Source organism: Ailuropoda melanoleuca, chromosome 8 (genome assembly GCF_002007445.2).
Source record: "Ailuropoda melanoleuca isolate Jingjing chromosome 8, ASM200744v2, whole genome shotgun sequence".
NCBI classification, from domain to species: domain Eukaryota; kingdom Metazoa; phylum Chordata; class Mammalia; order Carnivora; family Ursidae; genus Ailuropoda; species Ailuropoda melanoleuca.
Genome location: NC_048225.1, coordinates 60,062,380 through 60,088,777, shown reverse-complemented (window position 1 = coordinate 60,088,777; position 26,398 = coordinate 60,062,380). Strand labels below are relative to the sequence as shown.

Genomic DNA, 26,398 nt, shown 5'->3' with positions numbered 1-26,398 from the left:
AAACACACAGTATTTCAACTACATTTAGATTAAATAAGCTTTTCACAATCTGGTCTTGAAACTTACCATCTATTGTAATATGTTATGAAGAAGTATGTTTCAAGACTAACAAGTGATTTGCTACAATATAGGCCGTTTTAAGCTAGAAAATGTTTCTAATAGCACAGATAGTCGTGTGTGGGCTTCATACTCAGGTTCAATAATTTATAGTTTCACCCAGAATGTTGCTTTTTGAGGATCTTTCCAGATTTAGAACTCATATTATTACCTAATTGGTAGTAAGCCACTTCCTTGTCGACATAGGAGGGATGTGGCTGTTAACTGTGTAGCTTGTAAATCAATTCTGATTAGTCCACGATAATTGGTTGGATTCAATATCACCACGTCAAGCAAGCGGCCCGGTACTTTTGGTCTCTAAAAAAATCCAAACTGGCTTGGCTGCATGGCAACGGGCCTGCAAAATTTCAACCATGTTGGTTACCCCGTGTCAGCATAGCCTACTTCCCCAAAGCTACATTCTGACCACTCATTCACTATGGCTCGTTGCCCTCTAGCATCTTCCTCAGGGTGTCCTTTACTTCCGTGTTCCTCAGGGTGTAGATCAGAGGGTTGAGCAGGGGAATTACAAGACTATAAAACACAGAGACCACTTTGTTGTACTTCCACGAATCCCCTGCTTTGGGTTGCTGCAGGTACATGAAAAACAACGTCCCATAGAAGACGATGACCACAGTGAGGTGGGAGGCACAGGTGGAAAACGCCTTGCACTTGCCTTCGGAAGATTGGATTTTCATAACGGAAAAGAGGATGCAAACGTAGGAGATAAGGACGGTCAGGAGGGATCCAGTGAGATTCACCGCCGAGAAGACCAAGAGCTGCTTCTCTTTGTTGTGGGTGTCAGAGCAGGAGAGGGCCAGGAGAGGGGGGTCAGCACAGTAGAAGTGGTGGATAATGTTGGAGTCACAGAAGGACAACTGGAAGGTCAGAACTGTTTGTATTACAGAGTTGAGGAAGCTGTAGGTGTAGACCCCTATCACCAACTCCTTGCAGACCTGCTGGGTCATAATGGCTGTGTAGATCAGGGGGTTGCAGATAGCCATGTAGCGGTCATAGGCCATCGTGGCCAAGAGGAAGCATTCGGTGGTGGCGAAAGCACTGGAGAAGTACAGCTGGGCAAAGCAGCCTGAAAAGGAGATGGTTTTTTTCTTCACCAATAAATTTTGCAGCATCTTGGGCCCAATGGAAGATGAGTAACAGACATCGATGAATGCCAGGTGGCCGAGGAAATAATACATGGGGGTGTGGAGCTTCAAATCCACCTTGATGAGCAGAATCATGCCAAGGTTTCCTACCAAGGTGACGAGATAAATTACCAGGAACACCACAAAGAGGGGAAGCTGGAGCTCCGGACGGTCTGTGAATCCCATAAGGACAAATTCTGTCACTGTGGTCCGATTGCCTCTTGCCATGTTGTTCTCTCTCTTGTTGGGAAAAGAAGAAATATGGCTTCAAAATGATTAGACTAAAAATAAAAGCTTCTTACCTCTTTGTTCCAGTGCCAGATGACGGAAATTTGGCTTCACGATCCCAACGGTTCAAGACTGTCATGAGCCACGGGGCTTTATTCTGCCGAAACAGACTCAGAGAAGTCGGAGCCCATTCATTTTCTCTTTTGATGGAGACTGACCAATTGACCTCCAAGTAAGTTGCACCCGGTTACACGCCCAGCAATACTGTACGAGAATGCTGGTTTTCCCACAAACCCGAAACCTTACCAAATGTTAAGCCTTTGCGACCATGATGGTGAATATTGGGCAACGCATGTTGTCTTTTTAAAAATGATGAGTAGGGGTTATTAGCTTTTTTTTCAAATAATTATCTGCATGTGTATTTCTTTTTCAGGTCAGTTTGGCCCTCTTGCTAATTTTCCTATTAGCATTTTCTTAGCTTTTTATTTTCGGGGCCTCTTTGTTTATTCAGGAAATCAGCCATTTGTTTGACACATGTGTTGCAAATTATTTCTTAGTTTGTCACTCAACATTGGTGTGGTATTTTTTTCCTTTGTGCTACACAGTAAATTTTAAAGGGTTTGCATCAACTTTATCAATCTTCTTTTTGAATTCTGATCTTTGTGACACAGTTAGATAAGCTTTCCTTAATTAAAAATTATTATTTTCTTTTAAAGATTTTTTAATTTTTTTATTCGACAGAGATAGAGACAGCCAGCGAGAGAGGGAACACAAGCAGGGGGAGTGGGAGAGGAAGAAGCAGGCTCATAGTGGAGGAGCCTGATGTGGGGCTCGATCCCATAACGCCGGGATCACGCCCTGAGCCGAAGGCAGACGCTTAACCGCTGTGCCACCCAGGCGCCCCAATTGAAAATTATTTTTAAAATTATCTCTTGCTCTATTCCTGGATTTACCGGATTTAATTTTTCATTACAATCTTTGCTCTATCTGGAGTTTAATTTTGACATAAAGAATGAGGTAATCAACTCTTTTCACTTATTTATTTATCCAAATAGCTAGCCAGGTGTTCTAATGCCATTTGTTGGTGAAACAATTTTCCAGCTGATTTTGTTGATTTGAAACTCCAGCCTTATCATATAGTAAAACATTCATAAGTCCTTGGGTCAATTTCTGATTCATTTTCTTTGTAGTCTCTTCTAGAACAAGGACCAAACATTTAAATACAGTACTATAGAACTGATTTTGATATCTGGTAACAAAATTTCTGGCTCTTCTCACATGTATATTTTCCAGATGAACTTTGGCATTATTTTATCAAGTTCCAAAAAAATAAAAATAATCCTGTTTTCATTTAGAATGCTATTGCATTGAATTGGTTTGTTAATTTGGTGAGAATTGACAGCTTTACAATCAAACTTCTATAAGGTATGTATGCCATTTATCAATGACTTTCCTAAATAGTTTTAAAGTTCTCTTTAAACTTTACAGATAAACATCCTATATGTTTCTTTGAAGTCTATTTACAAATGTTGTATCTTTTTGTAACGATTGTAAAGGAAGTTTTTTCATTTTGTGGTTTAATTAAGGACTGTTTATATATAGAAAAGCTATTGATTTTTATAAATTAATTTTATAACTATCTTCTTTACTATAGTTTCCTATGATTTAAAAATAGTTCTTAGTCGATTCTTTTGGGTTTTTCAAATACAGATTCATAGAACATGAAAAAGATTTTGAACTTCCTCCCTCACTTCTGTATAGGATCTCTCATTCCTTACTCTTTTCACCTTGTATTGGCTCGTCCTTCCTGAGTGGTATTAAAAATAGTGACAAAAGTGGCAATTTTTACCTTTTTTTTTTGTAAGATTTTATTTATTTACTTGACAGAAAGAGCAAGAGAGCACAAGCAGGGGGAGCGGTAGAGGCAGAGGGAGAAGCAGGCTCCTTGCTGAGCAGGGAGCCCAATGTGGGGCTCGATCCCAGGACCCTGGGATCAAATTTTTACCTTTCAGCCTCTTAAAGCGTGTTCCAAAAGCACCAGGGGACTCTCAGGCATTCAGATGACAGAACAGCCTGTGCAACAGAACTGATGTTTGAGAAAGACAAGGCTTTAAAGAGCTGCACGTATTTGGTGTGGTTAAAACACAGGCTCCCTAGAAGCAAGCCTGCCTTTGACACTGGCAGGGCCCAGGGCAAGAATAACAAATGGGGGCCTACATATCTGTGCCTTAATAAGTAAACGTTAAAAGTAAAGATAACAGATTAATAAGATGTATTCTAGCTCTCCTCGTCAACAAATATACCTTTACAGTAACCTGGGAGGCAGAATCCTTGGAGTTCCATGGAATGAGGTGGTGTGAGAACCTGCCTCTAGCCCACACTTGTGGCTGCACGCATGTGAACGTGCCAGCCCACGTTTGCATCTGTTCACACCCCTGCAAAGAGCCATCCCTTGGCTTCTCTTAGGCCCTAAGTACGGGAACGTCATCAGCATTGTGGCTTACCCTTCTAAGGGCGATCTGGGAAAGAGACTCTTGTAGACTCTGAGAGCCATCTGGGCATGGGATTTTAGGGTCTTGGTACCTGGAAGATGGCCTAGAAGGGAAGGATAGGATGAGCCAGGGGGTGGGGGGCACATCTCTTTGGCCTTGTCCCATGGAGTGTGGTACAGTAGAAAGAGGCCCAGAATTGCCCTAAAGAATGTGGCCAAGGCAGGCTCCCTTTTGTTTGGCTCTAAGGATAGTACTGCCTATAAGTAAATGCACGTCTGGGCTAGATAATCGAGGGCCTCATCCATTTTGAGGCGTTTGTTCTGTATCCTATAGGAAGTAGGCAGCCTTTGGAATGAACTGAGATGGTCATGGAAAATAGAAAGAACCTCAAAAAGTGAAAGATGGATTCAAGGAAGGCATTTTAGCAAGGGACAGTGGAGCAAATGTTGAGACAGAGCAGCTCAGAGCATGTTTGGGGGACTGTGAGCATCCTTTCTGTTAAGAGCAAGTACATCTGAAAGAGATGAGTGAGAAACAAACTGGATGGGGGTGGGGTGCCACATTGTGTAGAGCTTCCCGTGTGAGGGAGATTTTAATAACTAGATCAGTAGTGAATGTGGACCCATTAAACACCAGAGCAGAATGACTTGACCGGAGCTGGGCTTTCAGGGAGTTCCTTTGGGAGTGTGTGCAGAGTAGACTGAAGGGAGGGAGAGAGCCATCAGTAGGGACACCAGCGAGGATGGTAATAAGGAGAGATACCCCAAAGGCAGAGCCTGTGTTGCTTGGCAATCGACCGAGATTCAAGTTTTAAGTCTGAGAGACCAGGATAATGTTAACCTGAGAATTGATAGTTTAATTAAATTTTACCTTCTCTTTCTCTTTCCTAAGGATCTGACAGAATTTAAATACACACACACACACACACACACACACACACACGCACCAATAAAGTTGAGGACATAATGAAGGGAAGAAGCAGCAGATTTCCCACCGTATTTATAACAAGTCACTGTGAGGTAATGCTTTCATAGAAAGAGAAAGTCCGGGCTAGGAGTGGAGCAGGAGGGAAGGGGCTGAATTCAGTCTGAGCGGTGCTGGATGGCTACCGCACAGGCGCAGATAGCAATATTGACGTGGGAGCCATTAATGGACAGAAGATGGCAGAAGCTGTGGGAATCCATGAGACCATTCAGGGACAGAGAAATAGGAAACAGCAAGGGTTCAAGGATAGTTCTTTGGGAAAATTATATCTTTAAGGTCTGGGGAGAGGAGCAGTCGTCATTGGTGCCCTAAGACGTCCAGGCTAGCTCAGATCAGGACATGGTAAGGAACCTTTTAAGTACGGGCGTTTCTAACACTCCTGGCTTATTTAGGATAGACATGCCCTATTTTGCTGTGGTCTTATTTCTCTCAGTAATTGCTTAAAGCAAAACCAAACATTGAGATCTTCAGGAGTCGCACATAAACAATCTTACGCAGTAAAATGTTTGTTTTTTTGGATTCTGTGCCATCTAAAGGCAAGAAGACATTCTTTCTTATTTATTTCTAGAATGGGTCAAAACTCCCTGCCTCCGTTCAAAGTATAATGGTTCTCACTCCAACTGTGATGCAGAAAAAGTTAGTAACTCTAGAAGGACGCGAAGAGCCAATGGACTGACTCTAGCTGTATTTATCAGCTCTTGCATGACAGAATATTTTTCCTATGTTAGTATCATTGACATAATTGCACATTTGCAATTCAGTTCCTGGTTAATGCATTCTAATTTCTAGATTTTTAAAAATTTCTTTTTGAACAGCAAAATATTAATTCATCATTTATCCTATGGAAATGCTTTTTTTTTTTTTGATTCAAAAATCTTCTAATTGAATGCTGTTTCTTAACAGTTTTCAACCCAGTATGTACTCTGATTTTCTTCATGGGAAATTTAGTTTGAGGCTTACTGATAATATTAATGTTTAGTCTGTTAGTTCTTAGAATATAGCTAGACCTGAGGACAAATTCCAGGGAAAACAAATAATAAATTTCTCATAACAAATATTTGACTTGTAATTTTCTACCTAAGAGAAAACTTACAGTCCCTTTAAAAAATAAAATAGCATTCTGATTAACGACTCTCAAACTTAGTGATAATAACCAGTGATTATTTAAATACTTTTAATATGCCAAGATTCATTCATTCTACTTTAGACATTATTTTATTTAGTACATAATTATCACTTCCCCCATTTTCTTAATGAGGAAACTGAGACGCAGAAATACTCAGTAGTTTTTTCCAAATTCACAAAGTAAAGTAGATGTGCCAGGATGTGAAACCGGGTGGGATGATTCTAGAGTCTTCAGCCTAAACTATACTGCCTCCCCATTATGATTTCTTTATGATACAATTTATGTATATATATTAATATCTATTTATTTGCAAATTTAGATTCCTATGAGAAAATCTAAAATGAGTTCAGTCATGTTTCTTCTTCGTTTGTTCGGGTACTTGACAATTTATTGTGTTTAACTAATATATATTCAATGTTTGGTAGTTGGGGGTATTGGTTTGTGTTTTGGCATTCACAGTTTGAACAATTCCAACAACTCTGTTGAATAACCTAAGAAATCTTCTTAACCCCTGGGAAGGGAGGGGCACATGAACTACTTTGAGAATCCGGTATAAACGAAGCATGTGTTTCGGGGAAAGTTTCGCTCATACAAATTCTGCATACGATTTCAGAGGTTTCCTGAGCTTATCAGGCCTGTGCTACGGTTTCCTAAGAGAACAGCACACTGACAAAAAATCCCAGCTTTTCCAAGTAAGAGTCACTCAATCCTTCCCCATTTGCTTCTCTGATGGAAGCAAAGCATACCCGTCCTAAAGCCCTGTCCTCGTCACAGCCCCAGACCTGAACCCCTTCCCTCGACTGCCTTGTAGCTTTCATCATAGCAGCCTTGGAAATGAATAAAACTTACCAAGCACGTATCGGGCAGTCAGTCAGGATTTCCCACGTTCTGGAAGCATCCACTTCGAGTATTTCCAGTGAGACAAACAGACTTCGTCATGTCTGACTGGAAGACTTGGTCTCTGTGTTCCATCCCGACAAACCTGTGAGTATTTATAAAACATCATGAGTCTGTTATCTCTTGTTATTTCAGAGCTTCCTGGGTACCAAGGGAACAGTATATACAGGGTTTCTAGGAGATACTTTACTTTTGATTCAAGCCACCCTTGGGAATAAAATCCCTGAATCATCCTGGTAACTAATGATGAGAGGACTCGCATTCTGATGCTTTGGTGCAGGCACTCAGGAAGGTTCTCAAGTACACAGCCTTCGGTGTGATACTCGGAACTGTCTTCATGCCCCTAGCAGGCCGTATGCAGTGAGTGGCCTTGAAGCTGTGGCTGGGGAGGGTGCCCGGGGAATGTTTTCTAGGGGACAGGGTAAGGTCATGCAAAGATTATATGACTAGGATGTACATATGGGACATTTTCATTTGCAAAGAAAAGGTGGCCTTGGCAAGCATATTTATCACAACAGACAATGAAAGAGAAAAGCAGTCTCCATTTTTCCTATGGCTACATATTTCCTGTTGAACCAAACGAAGGAATAAAATCATATTCAAAGCCAGGTCAGGAACTAAATGTTCTAATGGTTCCATAGGCCTCCTTCCCTTTCTCTCTCCCTTCCCCATTTCCCTCCAGACTGAAATTGGGGTAATCGGTACACCGGATGTGGCCAGGGGCAGTTCTCCAGTTTTTGGAACCTGGCCCTCTAGGTCATTAATGAAGTGATGTGGCGCATCCCAAAAAGCATCACTGCAAAGAACACTGCCCTCAAGGTCGGCCTTCAAAGCAAGCCAGAGCTAAGGCGAGAACGGTCTCCAACCGCAAAGTGCATATGCTGTCTCCCTGCATTTCCCAAGTTCATTCATTCACACCAAACAGGAGGAAGCTGGGAGAGAAATGTGCTTGTGTCAGACCTAGAGACATGGTTCCAGTGGCCTTTTCCAGTCAACTTTGCCAATTTAAATAACTTGTAGCAGGTAAATGTATGACTTTTCATTTTGCTTAGAGAATTTGTCGCAATAGCATAGAGTGAAATGTAGGTTTGATTTGCTGAGTTGAAGAAGTCCATGGTTTTGCAAATGCCATATCCGACCGCAAGCAGGTTACCCTGACACCAAGCAACAGGACTTCTATTTTGAGAGTCCCTAGGACTATAGGCCTATAGTGAGGGCTGGAGTAAGGCACAGAGGCACAGAGTCAGCTGAACTACTGCCTTTTCTGTCACATCTTGTGTCCAGTCCCAGGTCAAATGATAATCAGTGTGCTTTTTATCAGGAATTGGTTTTTCTATGGAATTCTAATTCTCAAATGAGCCAATTATAGGAATTATATATCTGGGGGAGAGAAGGGGGGACAGCTAGGCCTCTTAAAGGCTGTTCTTGCAGAAAGCAGGCGACACTTACATCCTGTCTGAGCAAGTGCCCAGCAGGGGGAAGGTGAGGAGAGAAACTGATACCGACAAAGCTGAGGGAAACCAGCCATGGCAGTTTGGGGCCAGAACTTACACTGTGCCCCATTTCCTCAGCACAACTGGGAAAGAAGTTCTAGGTCTAGGAGTCCCAGAAAGTCACTGGTGAGATTCTGAAGGGGAAGGTATCCTGACGAATCTCTGGGTCATGAGATTTAGTTGCAATTTTTAGGAAGGACCTGAATTGAAGGAAGGTACACAAACAATTCATGCATTCGGCTGGGGCCAAACTTTAGGAGCGAACATTCTGTGCGTATGCAAGAGTCTTGGTAATGTTAACGCCTGCAGGCAGTGACTGGTAGTAAAGGTGTCAGAGGCATAACTCAAAACCGCTAATACTTTGTTCTACAACCAGGAACTCATACAGGTGTGATGATTCCTTCGCTGAACTGTGAGTTGCTGGGCGCTCTGAATTATCATGTTTGCCTTGGAGCAGCTGTTGCATTTGGTTTGAGGCTTAATGATACATTTAGATTTTCCTTGGTGGAAAGCCCCCATATTAATAGTGTGGAGTAAGTTAAGCAACTGGGAATGTTCACTTATACTTCTGTCCTAATGTTAAAATTTAAATAGGCCTGGAAGAAATGTGGGTGTTATCATCTGAGTGGAAAAGTTCAACCTTCAGAGTAAAGAAAGGCTTCTTCACTCTTGTATTCGCTGTCCTTGTATTTGTGACTCATGCCCATGCTGTGACTTCCCATTAAATGGTTTTGCTATCTGGCTTGAGGAAGGCCTCTTTAAGATCTGAGAGAAGAGACAATTTGGGCTGTTATTATACTGGGGATATTGTAATTCAGATGCCTGATTGATGGCATCTGTCCATGACTGATTTGAGTGACATCAACATATTGACCTGTAGGATTTGTTCAGTAAGGTGTACAAGAGAAAATCATTTTGCAATAAAATGCTACACCTAGTACTTGGAAATTAAAATTAATTTGATGTGTATTTTCCTTCAGATAGCAAAGCCTGCAGATGAAATAACTCAGGATTTTTGCTGTTTAAATAAACAAGGTACGTTACAAACCTGAGAAATGAATGCCTTCTGTATTTACCACCCAAAGACCCCCACAGAGTGCAACAGAGAAAAAAGGAGTGGTATAAAGAAAATTTTTACTTGAGAAAACAATAAACAACCACTAAATAAAATTTCTAATATAGATGGTTACTTTTGTTTTATGTAAAACATTTTGATTTTCTGCATTTGATAAATAATTATTTTTGTAATTCATAGTATCCCTGCTTCTAAGGCCATGTGACACCAGTTCAGTTTGATTATTAACAGCAAGAACTGCTTTCCTTTATTTAAAGTACGTTCAACGGTCTTTATCTTTGGTGCTATCTCTGGGAAATTCCTTCCCTAAGAATGCCTTGAGGTGTGTGACAGGGGATTCAGCATGCTCGTGGCCATGGTCACCCCGTCCAAGCCAGGACAAGGCTTGAGCCAGTTTGTTTTGGAATTTCAAACAAGAAAGTTGGATAGACCCAGGAATGAGAAGTGGAAAATGTAGCTAAAAAAAAGGTTTGAGAGAGGAGAATCATTGGGACTAAAGCCAGGTTGGGGGAGATGAAAACAGTCCTAATAGTACTAGGATCTTTACAGAGACATTGAAGAAAAAAAAAAAAAGCTGGTTCTCTGTTGATCAAAATCCCTAATATCCAAGAGCTAGAGTTGTGGGACTACATAAGACAAGAGATGGATGATGGTCCAGTCAGCAAGCAGCAGTAGAAAGGGTACCATTACATGTGCCCTTGAACTCAAGGGAGTCCTGGCCAGCAAGTTATTTTGGATTTCTTTAGACACCACGATTGCATAGCTCATAAGGTGACCAATGGACATGGATTCACCATAGGATACCCTGGCCAGGAGACAATCATCCCTGGTGAGCGGAGCATGTAAGAAATGAATCTGTACAAAGGTGCCCATGGTGACATTGGTTGTGCTCTGGAACAGGAGATGGTGCAGTATGCAGAGGGAAAGACAGCGCCCCCTGCAGACTGAAATGTGCATGAGACAAGGGAAATTCCAACCAAATTGGGGTATCAGAATTGTCTCCTGTTTCCGTGCCAGAATGACAACATTGAATACTAAGAAAAACACAAAGAGGGACCTCTGATGTTCTTGATCTTCTGGGAACTCATGGAGGAGGTGTTTATGTCTGGTACACTGAATTTTTTCACTTTGTTTATTCTTGAATTTTTTTTCTTCCGGATGAAGGTGGGAAGTGAGAAAATAGCAGACATTGAGGAAAACAATGAATAATCAGAGGGACTGAGATTAGATGTAAATAGCTTTCCTTCAGCACAGTTCTGGTGTCAGTTCCATACAGAGAAACTCCCAAATTGTTAGTGTGTACAAACATTGAACATGATTTTTTTTTTAAAATGACAATTGCTCCTATGGATTTTCTCTTGTAAGTGCTATTTTCTCTCACTCCTTCCTTGAATTACACCACTACAGACATGCCTTCTGGTAACACTCCACCTACGTTAGAGAACAACTGTAGCAATTGATTTCTGAAGAATAAAAACGTCTGGGTAAAAGGATGGTCTAAAATGTTCAATGGAAGGAATTCTGATGCTATATCATGCTTTGATCTTTATCTAAGAAGATATTAAAATATCAGCTACCCAGTTTAGTAAGTGAAAAAAGTCACACACCAAGTTATATCGTCATAAAATTTCAAATCCTAAAAACTTTCCAGAGAGAGAGAGAGATTTTTAAAACGGTATTAGAAAAGCATCAACACACCTCACAACAGCTATGCTAAAAACCGGAAGACAATCCATTGGCTCAAAATGCCAATGTAAAAGTATTTCTTTCCAGCCAAGAATTCTATAACTAGCCAAATCATTACTCAGTTGTGAAAGATAGAATAAATATATTTTCAAACTTGAAAAGAAGAAGATATTACTGCATGGCACTGTTGACATCTTCATATGACTTAAAGCATGATGGTAAAATGGATAAAGATTGAATGAATCAGATAATAAGATGTTGGCTTTTGGTACTCCACATATATCCTCTTCCCCATGGCTAGGCACTCCAAGAGCTCACCGTATGTTCACTGCTAAACGGAACCCTCACATCCTTTTCTTTCCTACTGCTTTCAATACCAATTTATGTGAAAAAATGCCCTTTATTGACCAACTGAATACCTAGAACTATAGCATTTAATAGCTAATTCTTGCTTCAAATGTTACATAATCTGTTTGTATGTTACATACATACTCTGTTACATACTCAGCTCTATGATGGTCTCCAGCCATTCTATTTCCAGAATTATTTTGTCTTATTCACAAACACATGTAGTTAAGTAAGAAGACCTTTTTGCTTCAGTCCATGTACTTAGTTATGCCCAATTTCAAATTCCTTTTCTGCACATTTCATATTGCTTTTGAATTTGTTTTTGTACTATTATTATGTGTTTGGATACTCCTCTGCTGAGTACTTAATTTGTAAATGCACAAGCTTAAAATACACTTTGCGTGTAACTTGAAAAGAAAAAAATTGAAATATTCATCCCCTTAACTATTAGAGAACTCAGCTGAGAAAAGCAATCTGATAAAACAGGACAGAACAGGACATCTGTGATGATGGAACGTGAAAATGTCGATAATTGTTTTACTGTACAACAACCTAGTGAAAGATTCAGGATCTTTTTGGCCATGGGTTATTTCTACAAAGGTAATCTTTTTCTAGGAGCTTAAAAATGCCTTCTTTAGCCTCATTTATGCTCTCCTAGCTTCACTGTAAGTCAGATTCTATTTGCTTGAAACCTACACCCTACCCTTCCTAGAATCTTTCTCATCTCTCACTTAGTCAACATGTGTACATTTGCCAGAATGCAGCTGACGTGGGAGATTATTTTCAAGCCTATGTTGATTCCTGAATGAAACCTGCCCAGATGGCCCCTCTCGGTGGTGGGGCAAGCTTCAGATTCTGACGGTACTTACCAGTCATCCATAAAGCCGTTAACAGAGATTTTAGAATTTTTATTAAAGATGCCAGGTTTGTTTAATTTCAAAGAGCCAGGGAGTTTCAGGCCGCAAAGTGGGAGAAGATGAATTTCCTTCTATTTGTAATTTCTGTTTGAATATATATATATATATATATGTAGTTAAGAATGTATATATATATATACATAGAGAGAGAGAGAGAGAGAGTTAAGAATTAATGACATCCCCTGTTGGTCTAATGCCCCCATTATCTGGGGGAAGTGCTGAGCCTTGCAGATGTATTACCTTGAGCGGTTGGGGAGACAGACAGGCAGAGACAGTGTCTCACCTACCAGGTCTGTGGGGCTAGTCTTCAGTTCTGCACCTCAGCTTCAGTTCCAAATAGAGGAGATGTGAATCCCTGAACTAATCCTCAGACTCAGTGTGGTCTCTGAAATTGACTATGAGCTAAGGGCGCCCTTCTCCCCAAGGAGTCATTAAAACCATCTACTCTGCACCAACTAATCCATACCCAAAGTCTAGTTTCAGCAAAACAACTTCCACATCAAAGGCAGGTAATTGTTCTAATGAGCTTGAACATGTCTTTGCTTAGAATTGCAATAAGATAAGTAAGCCCTGGGGCGCCTGGGTGGCACAGCGGTTAAGTGTCTGCCTTCGGCTCAGGGCGTGATCCTGGCGTTATGGGATCGAGCCCCACATCAGGCTCTTCTGCTATGAGCCTGCTTCTTCCTCTCCCACTCCCCCTGCTTGTGTTCCCTCTCTCGCTGGCTGTCTCTATCTCTGTCGAATAAATAAATAAAAAAAAATCTTTAAAAAAAAAAAGATAAGTAAGCCCTGGCTTCAGAGCCACCAGACTAGTAGGACTGAATAATAACGATAATAAAAAATAAGAGTAGCATCAGAATAGTAGTGGCAGTAAATTCTAGTGCAAACATTCTTTCCTCCTCTGCTAGTGGAAAACAGTGAGTCACAGAGGGGTCTGTGACAGCTGCAATAGTGAAGGGGCCAAGGTTCCAGAAGCAGGACACTGCCCATTTGATTTGGAGAGAGAATGAGAGGGAGAGGCAGAGGGAGAGAGAGAATCCCCAGCAGGCTCCACACCCGGTGGAGCCCCACACAGGCCTCGATCTCACGACCCTGAGATCATGACCTGAGCTGCAACCAAGAGTCTGACGCTCAACCGACTGAGCCACCCAGGTGCCCCACAATGCCCACCTTAAATTGGGTTACTTGTGGGGTGCCCGGCTGCCTCCGGCAGAGCTTGCCACTCTTGATCTTGGGGTAGTGAGTTTGAGCCCCGCACTGGGTGTAGATACTACTTAAAAATAAAATCTTTTAAAAAACGGAGTTATTTGTCTTGAATTATAAGTGTTCTTTGCAATCTGATACGAGGATCTAATTAGATATGACATGCAAATATTTTCTCCTATTCTATGTGTTGTTTCTTCATTGATAGTTTCCTTCGAAGCACTAAAGTTTTAACTTTAATGAAGCAAATTTACCTATATTTTCTTTTGTTGCTCATGTTTTTGATATCATTCCTAAGTATCCATTACTAAATCCAAGATCATGAAGAATGCAAGGAGTGGAACATAAATGTGTGTGTATGAACGTGAATGGTGGAAGTGTGCAGAAGGCCAACTGATGACTATATAAAAACTTTGGACCAAGAAAAAATGGTATAACCTGTAGAAATACAAATTTTAAACGCCAGGCTCTTTCAATCAGCCTTGATTAGAGTTACAACCAGAGGGCTCATATCAGTAGCGCAAATTCAAAAGATTAAGAAACTGCATTTTTAAGTAACAATAGACTTTGAGACAAAAATGAACTGAATTCGCCATTACATCTTGCTGTATAGATACGAATAAAATATTGGACAAATATTTTTCACATGTGTATAATTAAAGGAACTGAAGGCCTGTTTTGAGGGGATAAGATTTCTATTCCTTACTTAGCTAGAACAACGTAGAGATGCTTGTGTTTAAAACACTTGCCTGCGAGATTCTACTTCACCTCCACTTGTTTATTGCTATACATCTTTCAAACTTGATACTTGCTTGTCAGCTGTGATAAATTAACTATTCTTTTATTTTTGTAAAATATTGAACTAAATGTATTGTTTTGATAGCTAACCCTTGATTATTCTGTTCTGACCTTGTTATAATTAACTCAACCAATAATATCTGCAGTAATTCTCAGACTTGGAAAAACTACTGTTTTTCTCCTTGTAACAATTATGTTCAAATTAAATAAATAGGGAAAATAGCAGTAAAAGTTCTAATCATTAATTCTAGTGTGTGTGGGGGGGGAATCCTCCCGGGAACCACCAAGTAATTCTATGGACATTGACTGAGTGTCATACCAAGTAATTCTATGGACATTGACTGAGTGTCATACCAAGTAATTCTATGGACATTGACTGAGTGTCATACAGTTCAACTCAATTCTGACACTATCTACCTGGAGAGAACATCAGATCCTACAGGTTCAGGGCACAGTCCCACAAACCCGCCCCCCCCATCACCTAACTTCAGCTGCCGATTCCAAATCCAGGGACCACCTGTGCGTCTGACCCACCAGCTACAGAGGAGGGGTTCCCACAACCCCTGCCTGTACTTCAGACAACAGGCACAAATCCAGCTCGTTACCCGTACTTCTGGCTGACTGGCTCTTGGTTATAGGTTCCCACAACTCCCACCTCAGGTTTGATTAATTTGCTACCGCAGCTCACAGAACTCAAAGAAACGTTTTACATATTAGATTACCGATTTATTACATAAGGATCTAACTCAGGAAACGTCAGATGGAAGAGATGCACAGGGCAAGGGATGGCGAAAGGGTGTGGAGCTTCCATGCTCTCCGAGCTCACCACTCTCTCTCCACATCTCCCTGAGTTCACCGACCTGGAAGCTCTCCCAGCCCCTCCCTCTGGGGTTTTATGGAAGCTTCGGTACCTGGGCCTGATTGTTTAAGGTAGCTGATTGGGTACCCAGCCTCTCTCTCCTCCCCTCAGGGGGTGGACTGGGAAGTTCCACCCCTCTGATCACATGGTTGTCTCCCCTGGCTACAGCCCCAATCCCAACACGCAATCCCAGAGTCACCTCATTAACATAACAAAAGACCCCTGGTTGCTCTCACCACTTAGGAAACTTTGAAAGTTTTAAGAGGTCAGTGCTAGAAACCAAGACTAAGACCAAACATATTTCTTATTATTCATCACAATATCACAAGCAAAACACAGAAATCCTAATTTTTCTTTAGGAAAGTGTATTATCTACAGACACTGGGGTATGTCCAACATGAAATAGTTGAAAGCGTCAAAAGTGGTTCCCTGCAGGGAGCTGGAATTTGGATTTGTGAAGAACTGGTCAGTGGGCCACTGTTTGCTTTTTAAGCCACTGCAACTAAGGGCACGTAATTATTCGATAGTGCAAAAAATGAATAATATTAAATCCTTTTAATAAATAACTCCCTCTGGTGTAGTGTTGGAAGAGCAAATGTGCATATAGGAAAATCAATAAGGACAGCTATTGCTGTGTTGATGATGTAGGAAAGACTTTAGGGTTTGAAGCTGATGGCCAAGAAAGAATTCTTGAGACATCTTTGGTGCAAAAAAGATGGTTTTATTAAAGCATGGGGACCGAACCCGTGGGCAGAAAGAGCTGCACTGGGGTCACGAGGAGTGGCCCGTTATATACTTTCAAGTTGGGAGGGAGTTAGGGAGAGTGTAAGTCTCCAGGGAATTTTGGAAGCAAGGTTTCCAGGACCTTGAGGGGGCTAGCTATTGTTAGGAAAAGGTCATTTATTACCGTCTAATAAAACCTTAGTCATGATGATGAGGGGAGCAGAAGGCTAGCTGAGGACAAAGCAGAAGCTGGCACCCTACTCCCCCCGCCCCTTGTGATATGTGAGACATTCTTCAGGCACTCCTGGCTGCCCTAAAGGAAGAACAAGTGGTTAACCGAGAGAGATCACAGCCCTGAAGGCCAGGAATCTCCCTCAGTTTGCAAATGTCTTAGAGATTTACAAGGAAAAAGCTTTCTTATCAATAGTCTAACTTCCAGAGACCCATAACTCAGTTTCCTGAAGCCCTGACATCACCCTTCCCTCCATGAAATTGAGGGAGGCTGAGGCAGAAGAAAATGTAAACAAAACTGAATTTCTTTTGAACCTGCAACCCATTGACAAAGACATGCGATAGGAGGAATAACATTCCTCCAGGAGACTCCCACCTGTCATCATGTTAGTGCTTCATTACAGGGAAAAACAGCCTTGGCTTGACCATAACCAGTCCTCCAGTATCCTAAGAGTCTTTTTAGCATACGACAGTCCTTCTAGACACCCCCTTTGTTCTCACCTCCCTGACTCCTGAGTATATAATCAGCCACTCCTCAAGACCACAGTGTAACAGCTCTTTCTGCTCATGGGTCCTGTCCCCGTGCTTTAATAAAACTACTATTTTGCACCAAAGATGCCTCAAGAATTCTGTCTTGGTCGTTGGCTCCGGACTCCACCCCACTGAACCTCACTTATATTTCAAAACCCCATCAATAAGACCTCCAGATGTATATCGGTGGGCCATATGCTTGGGAGATGATTGCCAACAAATATCCTGGGGGACTTAGAGATAAAATTTCTAAAGGAATTTTTATACGTTCAAGTAGACTTACAGGATCCTGGGGGTTGGGCTGAGATTGCCTTTTTCCCTTAGCAAAGTATTAACACTGAGGCAGCTGAGGTCCTAGAGGAATGTCACTCTGCCTGTTTCAAGGACTTGTCAGTGGGCGGTAGGTAGAAAGGAAATTTACAACTTTTTCTTCTGCTTTTGTTTCCCACATCATTGAGATGCAAGGAGTGGACACATTTGATAGGAACTTAGGCGGTAAAATCAACAAGAGCTGGTTATTGATGAAGGTAGTGATGAGAGAGCAGAAGGCTAGCTAAGGACAAAGCAGAAGCTGACATCCTGCCACCCCCCACCACTCCTGGGCGCGAAGTGTGTGATATTTCTCCAGGAAGCTCCCAACTGTCTTCATGTTAATGTCTGGCTAGAGGGGAAAAACAACCTTAGCAGGACAATGGCAAAACCTCCAGTATCCTGGGAGTCTTTAACATATGAAAATCCTTTTGAAACCTCTCTTTTCCTTACCTCCCCCAACTCCCAAGTATATCATCAGCCACCCCTCACAACCGTGGGGCAGCAGCTCTTTCTGCTCATGGGTCCTGTCCCCATGGTTTAATAAAACCACCTTTCTGCACCAAAGACGCCTCAAGAATTCTTTCTTGGCTGTCAGCTTCGGACCCCACCAACCTCACCGACATTCCAAAAACTACATCACTCAGGGCCAGACAGTAGACCGTGTCAGTTTTAGGGAATTAGGCAGCGTTAAGCGGAGAGAGAAAACTAAATCAAGGACTGGCTGAGAACCAGTAGTCATCACTGAGGCACTCAAGTCTTAAGTTGCCCGGGCGGCAGCTCTAGTTAAGAGAACACCTTCCAGCATTTAGTCTGACCTGAATTTTGAACCAGGATTTAGTTTTACCATTTGAGCACATCTGGACAAGTGGCTTAATCTAAGCCTTAGTTCTGTCTCGGTAAAGTTAAAATAATGGAAATACTTAGTTCTTCAAATTATTATGAGGATTAAAAGAGAAAATGTAACTAAAAAATCAAGCACAGTGCTCAGTAAGGAGTCAAGTCTGAATGAAGGCTGATTAGTGTTCTTACTGGAAAATCCATCAAGGGTGCATCAGGAAGGTAAGACAGGACTTTCTACAGTTTGGTTTAGGAAGAGAATTAGATAGAGTGTTCAGGTTGAAGACAGCTGTTTCTACCATCATCCTTCAGTCAGAAAAACCCCTAGTCAGTAGTCATCCCTTTGAGGCATGCAGGCTAAGTTTGATCAGGAAGTCATCCCAAATATCTTTTTACTACACAGTTCCCGATGTATACACAATTTTAAAGATACTCGTTTAAAACTTTTTGCTAGAAAAAAAAATGTATACATATTTAAAAACTCGTGTTATTTAAAGTTCAACTTTATATGGCATTCCACCCCGTTACCCCAGGTACCCTAATCAAGTGCCTTACTGATATCACTATAAAATATAAAATGAACACATTTTGAACGAATGGAGCTCAAGTTATATATTTTTAGTATTCCTTAACCTGAAATATCTAAAGTACACTTAGAGCTAATATTTAGCCATAATTTATTACATTACACTCCCAATAATCATCAAATGAACGCACACCATTACCGAGATAAAAAGAAAAAATAAAGAGATCACTTGAGAATTGACAGAACCCTTAAAGATTAGTTGTGTCTGTGTGAAGAGAACTGCTCAATATTTACTGAAGAATGTGATAATACTCCCTGGTGGTTTAAATTCACATTTCAGTCTCTAGAATCTTCAGAGATTTATTCCCAAAGACAAACAATAATATAAGATAGCATGGCTGCCATATAACCATGACTGAGTTTCTCGCTCTAGGATGAAGGAATTCTTATTTCAAGAGGTAGGATTTTGGCTTTTGTGACTTAATACCGTTCTCTAAAGTTCTATCTGTACTCTCAAGTCATTGTGGAGAAACAGGGAGATGTAACCCAGCAGGCAGCTAACAAGTGACCTTAGCTGAATTACCGTACATTTCTGCAGTCTATTTAGCGCATATAAACAGGCATACTTCCAGGTACCAGGATTCATCATTTATCCTCTCCTAAGACCAGAAACTCGCACGGTCTTCTTACACCATCTAAACTTGGAACTCAGCAATAATGCTACTAAATTCACTAGCCTTCAGATGCTTTGGGACTTACTGTTAGTAAATATCTTGTGGAAAGTCGTCCTTTATTTATCGTTCTGAATGCTTTAGCTTACAGACAAGCAGATACTATGGGCAAAGTCTAGAATACAAAGCCAGAAAACAAGGTGATGAGATTCAATCCGGCCACTCGCTGGGTGGGCATGGGTAAACTTCTTAACTTTTCAGCCTGGAACTTCACCCAGCTGTACATTATGTCAAAAATAAAATTATTTTATTCTATAATTCTCCAGTGAGAAAGCACTGCTACATTAGTAAATGATTTGATTTGTTTGAATAAATGTAGTTTAATTATGCCCTAGATATTAATATATTTTGCATAGTAATTAGATTGACGTCTACTTGATAAGACAATATTTTAATTGTAAATATTACATGTACATAATAAATTTACAAAAGGTGACTTTTCATTTATAACCTTAATTTGAAATTCTATTTATTTGTCCTATCAAGAAAATTATATTTCTCCTTTTTAAAAAAATGGTCTTATTTGACTGATATTGTAACTTTGTGACGAACTAGTACCTTTTTTATACGTTAGCGATCCTCAAGTGGAAAGCGTAATTTCTTATCCACCCATTTCCAAGAGACTTTGCTTCATCGTAAGTATTATTTAGTTTCATTTATAGCGTAGTTATCAAAGGAATGAACTAGATCCAAACTGTCTGGGATTCATATCTTGATTCAACCACATGCTATGTAAACTTAGATAAATTTCTTAATATTTTCTAGGTCAGTTTCTTCATCCACAAATCATATAAAAATGTTTAATATTATTTCATAGAAATTAAAAAACTGTATATACAAAATTCTTAACCCTGTGCCCACCACTTAGTAAGCATTCAATAACGTTAGCTATTACTCAAGACTCTATTAAATAGCCTATATTTACACATTTTTATCCTTTCTGTTATGCTTTACCATTCCTCTCGTTCTTTACATAAGTGTTATGTTTTTAATCTTCAGCTTTAAAGCTACTTTCAATACATTTTATAAATATATAAAGAGGGGGCGCCTGGGTGGCACAGCGGTTAAGCGTCTGCCTTCGGCTCGGGGCGCAATCCCGGAGTTATGGGATCGAGCCCCACATCAGGCTCTTCCGCTATGAGCCTGCTTCTTCCTCTACCACTCCCCCTGCTTGTGTTCCCTCTCTCGCTGGCTGTCTCTATCTCTGTCGAATAAAGAAATAAAATCTTTTTTTTTTTAAATAAATATATAAAGAGAAAAGGGTATACATTTGAATGTTTCCTAGTTCCTGCTGATAACAATTCTTAAAATACAGAATACTCATATACATAAATAAACAAACTTTTTACTCTAAAACTATATGCAAAATATAAATTTTTTACTCTGAAGTAAAAAAAAAAAGTCCAAACTTAGTTTGAATATTTACTTGTTTATAATAGCTTCTTTGTGTATTAACAAAAATGAAGCCATCGGATTTATAACAGCTGTAATGTTTTCAGCACAGGTTCATTTGGGGAGCTGCGCCGTTGCCTCATGGATTCCCTGGGGGGTGGGAACCACACTGCAGTGACAGGGTTCATTTTGTTGGGCCTGACCCACGACCCTGTCCTTCGAGTCATCCTCTTCACGACCATCCTCAGCATCTACCTGGTGACCATATCTGGCAACCTGAGCGCAATCATTCTGATCAGGATCTCTCCTCAGCTTCACCACCCTATGTATTTTTTTCTGAGCCACTTGGCCTTGGCTGACATAGGCTATTCATCTTCTGTCACGCCCAACATGCTTGTAAACTTCCTGGTGGAGAGAAATACAATCTCCTATCTTGGCTGTGGCGTGCAGCTGGGTTCAGTTGTTTTCTTTGGGTCAAGTGAGTGCTTCCTGCTGGCTGCCATGGCCTATGATCGCTTCGTGGCAATCTGCAACCCACTGCTTTATTCAACCAAAATGTGCACACGAGTTTGTGTTCGCCTACTCGCGGTGACTTACGTAGGTGGTGTTCTCAATGCTTCCTCTTTCACTATTTGCTTCTCTTTTTTATTCTTCTGTGGACCAAATCAAGTCAATCACTTCTTCTGTGATTTTGCTCCTTTAGTTAAACTCTCCTGTTCTGATAGCAGCATCCCAGCAGCTGTTCCCTCATTTACATCTGGCTCCATCATCGTAGTCACAGTGTGTGTCATAGCAGTCTCCTACGTCTATATCCTTATCACCATCCTGAAGATGCACTCCACGGAGGGTCGCCACAAGGCCTTCTCCACCTGCACGTCCCACCTCACAGCGGTCACTCTGTTCTATGGGACCATCACCTTCATTTACGTGATGCCCAAGTCCTCCTATTCAACTGACCAGAACAAGGTGGTGTCTGTGTTCTATCTGGTGGTGGCCCCCATGTTGAACCCCCTCATCTACAGCCTCAGGAACAGCGAGATGAAGGGGGCTCTGAAGAGAGAGCTTAGCAGAAAAGTATTTTCTTAGTGAAGCTTGTTATTTTATAGTATTTGATAAAATAATATACCATATATATAATAATAAAAAGGATATAGAGTGTCTGTGGTCTAAATATGTCAGACCATATGTCAGCCAGCATGGAGCTTTTTAGAGTAAATAGGGGGTGGATTTTCTGATATGAATTTGTAAATCAGAGGCTTATAGTGAGTTACCTTTAAAAAAATAAATTATAAACACAAATTGATTCACATGAAAACATATCTAATCAACTGAAAATCATAACTTTTGTTCATTTTTTAAATTTTTTTATTTTTTTAAAGATTTTATTTATTTATTTGACAGAGAGACAGCCAGTGAGAGAGGGAACACAAGCAGGGGGAGTGGGAGAGGAAGAAGCAGGCTCTTAGCGGAGGAGCCTGATGTGGGGCTCGATCCCAGAGCACTGGGATCACGCCCTGAGCCGAAGGCAGACGCTTAATGCCTGCACCACCCAGGCGCCCCCATATCTTTTTAAAAGCAGTTCTCTCTGCGTTAGTTAAGGTTATTGTACCTCCAAACCTTTAAGACTAAGTCCAGGTCAACAGCAGTTTATCCCGAAATGAGCATGATAATTATGATGACTGAGTACATTCTGAGGGGAAATGACCAAATGGAACCAGACAGTAAAACTACTGGAAACATTTTTTTGCAGTTAGGTTAACTGCTGGGGATGGGCTCTGTGGACCCATAAACGCTGGCCTTTGTCCCCTGTCCCTGGTTCCAGCCTCGTTGCAGGGGACCTCATAAAGAACAGGACGAGACACCCCTAACTGACCTGTGAATGCTTCTGTCAGGTCAAACGGGTGACTTCTGTGTGGGAGTGAGCATGGCTCCTGAACTCCTCAGGGACTAAGGGAACAAACAACTCTTGCAGTGACTTGCTCAGGGGCAGACTCACCACCTGTGAGGGAAGCTGCAGGGGCCTGGATTGTTTCCCCCGTGAAGCTTAACTCACCTTTATGTACTGACAACTACCACACTTATTTCTCTGTCCCAGTCCTCTCTTTAATGTTTTAGACAAAAATATTTTTGTCTAATGGAACTCAAGCACAGACTATCTCAAACGGAAGTATCATTTCCTACCCCAAATTGCTCCCTCCAATATTCTGTATCCCAGGAAGAGGCCCCTCATTCAGTTTATGGATTCTGAACCCTGAGAGAAATTGATTTCTTTTTCCCCTTCACATTCCCGCATCCAGTCACAAAATGTTATACATTCAGAGTCCTGCTTACTTCCTACTTCTCTTCATTTCACTGTGGGCAGTTGTATTTCAACTACCACCTTATGCATTTACTCTACAGTAGGACTCCTGTGATAGCTCATTTTACGTGTCAACTACGCTATGGCGATCAGTTGTTTGGTCAAACACCAGTCTTCGTGTGGCTGTGAAGGTATTTTCAGATGTGACTAACATTTAATCGGTAGGCTTTGAGTAAAGTACATTACCCTCCATAATGTGGGGGGTGTTTGTGCAATCAGTTGACAGCCTGAAAAGAAAAAACTGAGGTCCTCTGAAAAAGAGGGATAATGCCTTTGGATTCAAGACTACAACACCAACTCTTATAGAATTTTCAGTCTGCTGGACTGCACTGTGCATTTTGAAATTGCCAACTCCAACAATTATGTGAGCCACTTCCCTAAAATCTCTCTCTCTGTATATGTATTTATATATTCATATATATATATATTTGGTTCTGTATCTCTGGAAAATCCTAATACAGCCCTAACCAGCTTCCCTCTACCCTCTCTCACTCTCTTCCAATTCATTCTTCATACAACCATGACCATAAATCTAAATAGATGACTTCTCTCATTAATCTCTCCCAAAGAGCTTAGAAAAAAAGGCAAATTTTATTTAATTTTAATTCCAGTATAGTTAACATACAGTGTTGTATTAGTTTCAGGTGTCTAATACAGTGATTCAACAATTCCATACACCACTCAGTGCTCATGATGACAAATGCATTCATTCCTTAATCCCCATCACCTGTTTCACCCATCCACTCACCCATCTCCCTTCTGGTAACCATCAGATTATTCTCTATATTAAGACTCTGTTTCTTGCTTTGTCTCTTTCTTTTCTTTTGTTCATTTGTTTTGTTTCTTAAATTCCACATGAGTGTGATCATATGGTAGTCATCTTTCTCCATTGATTTATTTCACTTAGCATTATATTCTCTAGCTCCATTCATGTTATTGCAAATGGCAAGATTTCATTCTTTTTTTATGGCTAATACTCCATTGTATATACACATGCCACTTCTTGTTTATCCATTCATGTTTTGATGGACACTTGGGCTGCTTCCATAATTTGGCCATTATAAATAATATTGCTATAAACATAGGGGTGCATGTATCCTTTTGAATTAGTATGTTTGTATTTTTGGAGAAACATCTAGTAGTGCAATTACGAGATTATAGGGTACTTCTATATTCAACTGTTGAGGAACCCCCATACTGTTTTCTACAGTGGTTGCACCAGTTTGCATGCCCACCAACAGTGCACGATGGTTCCTTTTTCTCCACATCCTCACCAATGCTGTTTCTTGTGTTGTTGATTTTAGTCATTCTGACAGGTGTGAGGTGATACGTCACTGAAATTTTGACCTGCATTTCCCCAATGATGAGTGATGCTGAGCATCTTTTCCTGTGTCTGTTGGCCATGTGGATGTCTTCTTTGGAGAAATGTCTGTTCATGTCTTCTGCCCACTTTTTAACTGGATTCTTTTGTTTCTGGGTGTTGTCTTATAAGTTCTTTATATGTTTTGAACACTAAACCTTTATCAGGTATGTCATTTGCAAATATCTTCTCCCATTCAGCAGGCTGCCTTTTAGTTTTGTTGATTGTTTTCTTTGCTGTGCAGAAGCTTTTTCTTTTGATGTAGTCCCAACAGTTCATTTTTGCTTTTGTTTGCTTTGCCTGAGGAGACATTTAGAAAAATATAGGTATGGCTGATGTCAATTATCACCTGTGCTCTCTTCTAGGATTTTTATGGTTTCAGGTCTCCTATTTAGGTCTTTAATCCATTTTGAATTTATTTTTCTGTATGGTATAAGTGAGTGGTCCAGTTTTTCTTTTGCATGTAGCTGACCAGTTTTCCCAACACTATTGTTGAAGAGATTGTCTTTTTCCCACCAGAATTTCTTTCCTGATTTGTTGAGGATTAACCGACCATATAATGGTGGGTACATTTCTGTGTTTTCTATTTTGTTCTATAGACCTATGTGTCTTTTTTTGTGCCAGTACCATACTGTTTTGATTACTACAATTTTTGTAATATAACTTGAAGTCCGGAATTATGATAGCTCCAGCTTTGCTTTTCTTTTTCAATATTTCTTTGGCTATCTGGAGTCTTTGTGGTTCCATATAAATTGTAGGATTTTTTGTTCTAGTTCTGTGAAAAATGCTGTTGGTATTTTCATAGGGATTGCTTTGGGTAGTATAGATATTTTAACACCTGTTCGTCCAATCCATGAGCTTGGAATGTTGTCCCATTTCTTTGTGTTGTCTTCAATTTCTTTCATCATTGTTTTATAGTTTTCATAGTACAGGTCACTGAACTGTTCAGTTAAGTTTATTCCCAGGTATCTTATTATTTTTGGTGCAATTGTAAATGGAATTGTTTTCTTAATTTCTATTTCATTATTAGGGTATAGAAATGTAATGGATTTCTGCACATTTATTTTGTATCCTATGACTTTACTGAACTCATTTATCAGTTCTAGTAGTTTTTTGGTATAGTCTTTAGAGTTTTCTATATATAGTATCATGTCACCTGCAAATAGTGAAAGGTTTCCTTCCTCCTTACCAATTTGGAGAACTTTATTTCTTTTTGTTGTCTAATTGCTGTGGCTAGGACTTCCAGTACTATGTTGAATAAAAGTGGTGAGAGTGGACATCCTTGTCTTCTTGTTCCTGACTTTAGGGGGAAAGCTGTCATTTTTTCCTCATTGAGTATGATGTTTGCTGTGGGTTTTTCATATAAGGCCTTTATTATGTTGAGGTATGTTCCCTCTAAACCTACTTTTATCATGAATGAATGTTGTACTTTGTCAAATCCTTTTTCTGCATCTATTGAGATGATCATATGGTTTTTATACTTTCTTACTGATGTGATGTATCATGTTGAGTCATATGTGAATACTGAACTGCCCCTTGCAGCCTGGGAATAAATCCCACTTAATTGTGTGAATGATTTTTTTTAATGGATTGTTGGATTCTGTTTGCTAGTCCTTTGTTGAGGATTTTTGCATCTGTTTTCATCAGAGATATTGGCCTGTAGTTCTCCCTTTTTGTGGTAGCTTTGGTTTTGGTATCAGGGTGATACTCACCTCATGGAATGAATTTGAAAGTTTTCCTTCTTCTATTTTTTGAATAGTTGGAGTGGAATAGGTATAAAACTCTTCCTTAAAGGTTTGGTAGCATTTGAAAAGGCAATAATTCTTTTTTTTAATAAAGATTTTATTTATGCATTTGACAGAGAGAGAGACAGCCAGCGAGAGAGGGAACACAAGCAGGGGGAGTGGGAGAGGAAGAAGCAGGCTCCTAGAGGAGAAGCCTGATACGGAGCTTGATCCCAGGACTCCGGCGTCATGCCCTGAGCCGAAGGCAGACACTTAACAATTGAGCCACCCAGGCACCCCTGAAAAGGCAATAATTCTTAAAATG

The 26,398-nt window shown here is 40.5% G+C and overlaps 2 protein-coding genes across 4 annotated transcripts in view; one reads left to right on the top strand and one right to left on the bottom strand.

Moving 5' to 3' along the window:
- Positions 1–321: 321 nt before the first annotated feature.
- Positions 322–26,398, bottom strand: part of LOC100482330 (olfactory receptor 481) — a 118,086-nt gene continuing 92,009 nt past the window's right edge. For all 3 annotated transcript variants that reach the window (XM_034666511.1, XM_034666512.1, XM_034666513.1), the window contains 2 exons: positions 6,921–7,053; positions 322–1,481 (listed from right to left, as the gene is read on the bottom strand). In XM_034666511.1, coding sequence (XP_034522402.1) covers positions 534–1,469 — 936 coding nt within the window. In that variant the 5' untranslated portion in view covers positions 1,470–1,481; positions 6,921–7,053 and the 3' untranslated portion in view covers positions 322–533. The remainder of the gene's footprint in view (positions 1,482–6,920; positions 7,054–26,398) is intronic.
- LOC100476547 (olfactory receptor 502) lies at positions 20,772–21,716 on the top strand. Its single transcript, XM_002916157.1, has one exon. It carries the CDS (start codon positions 20,772–20,774, stop codon positions 21,714–21,716), a length of 945 nt encoding a protein of 314 aa, XP_002916203.1.

Bases quoted from the DNA above. Each gene is read 5' to 3' on its own strand.
- LOC100476547 (XM_002916157.1), top strand. From the start codon at position 20,772: ATGGATTCCCTGGGGGGTGGGAACCACACTGCAGTGACAGGGTTCATT.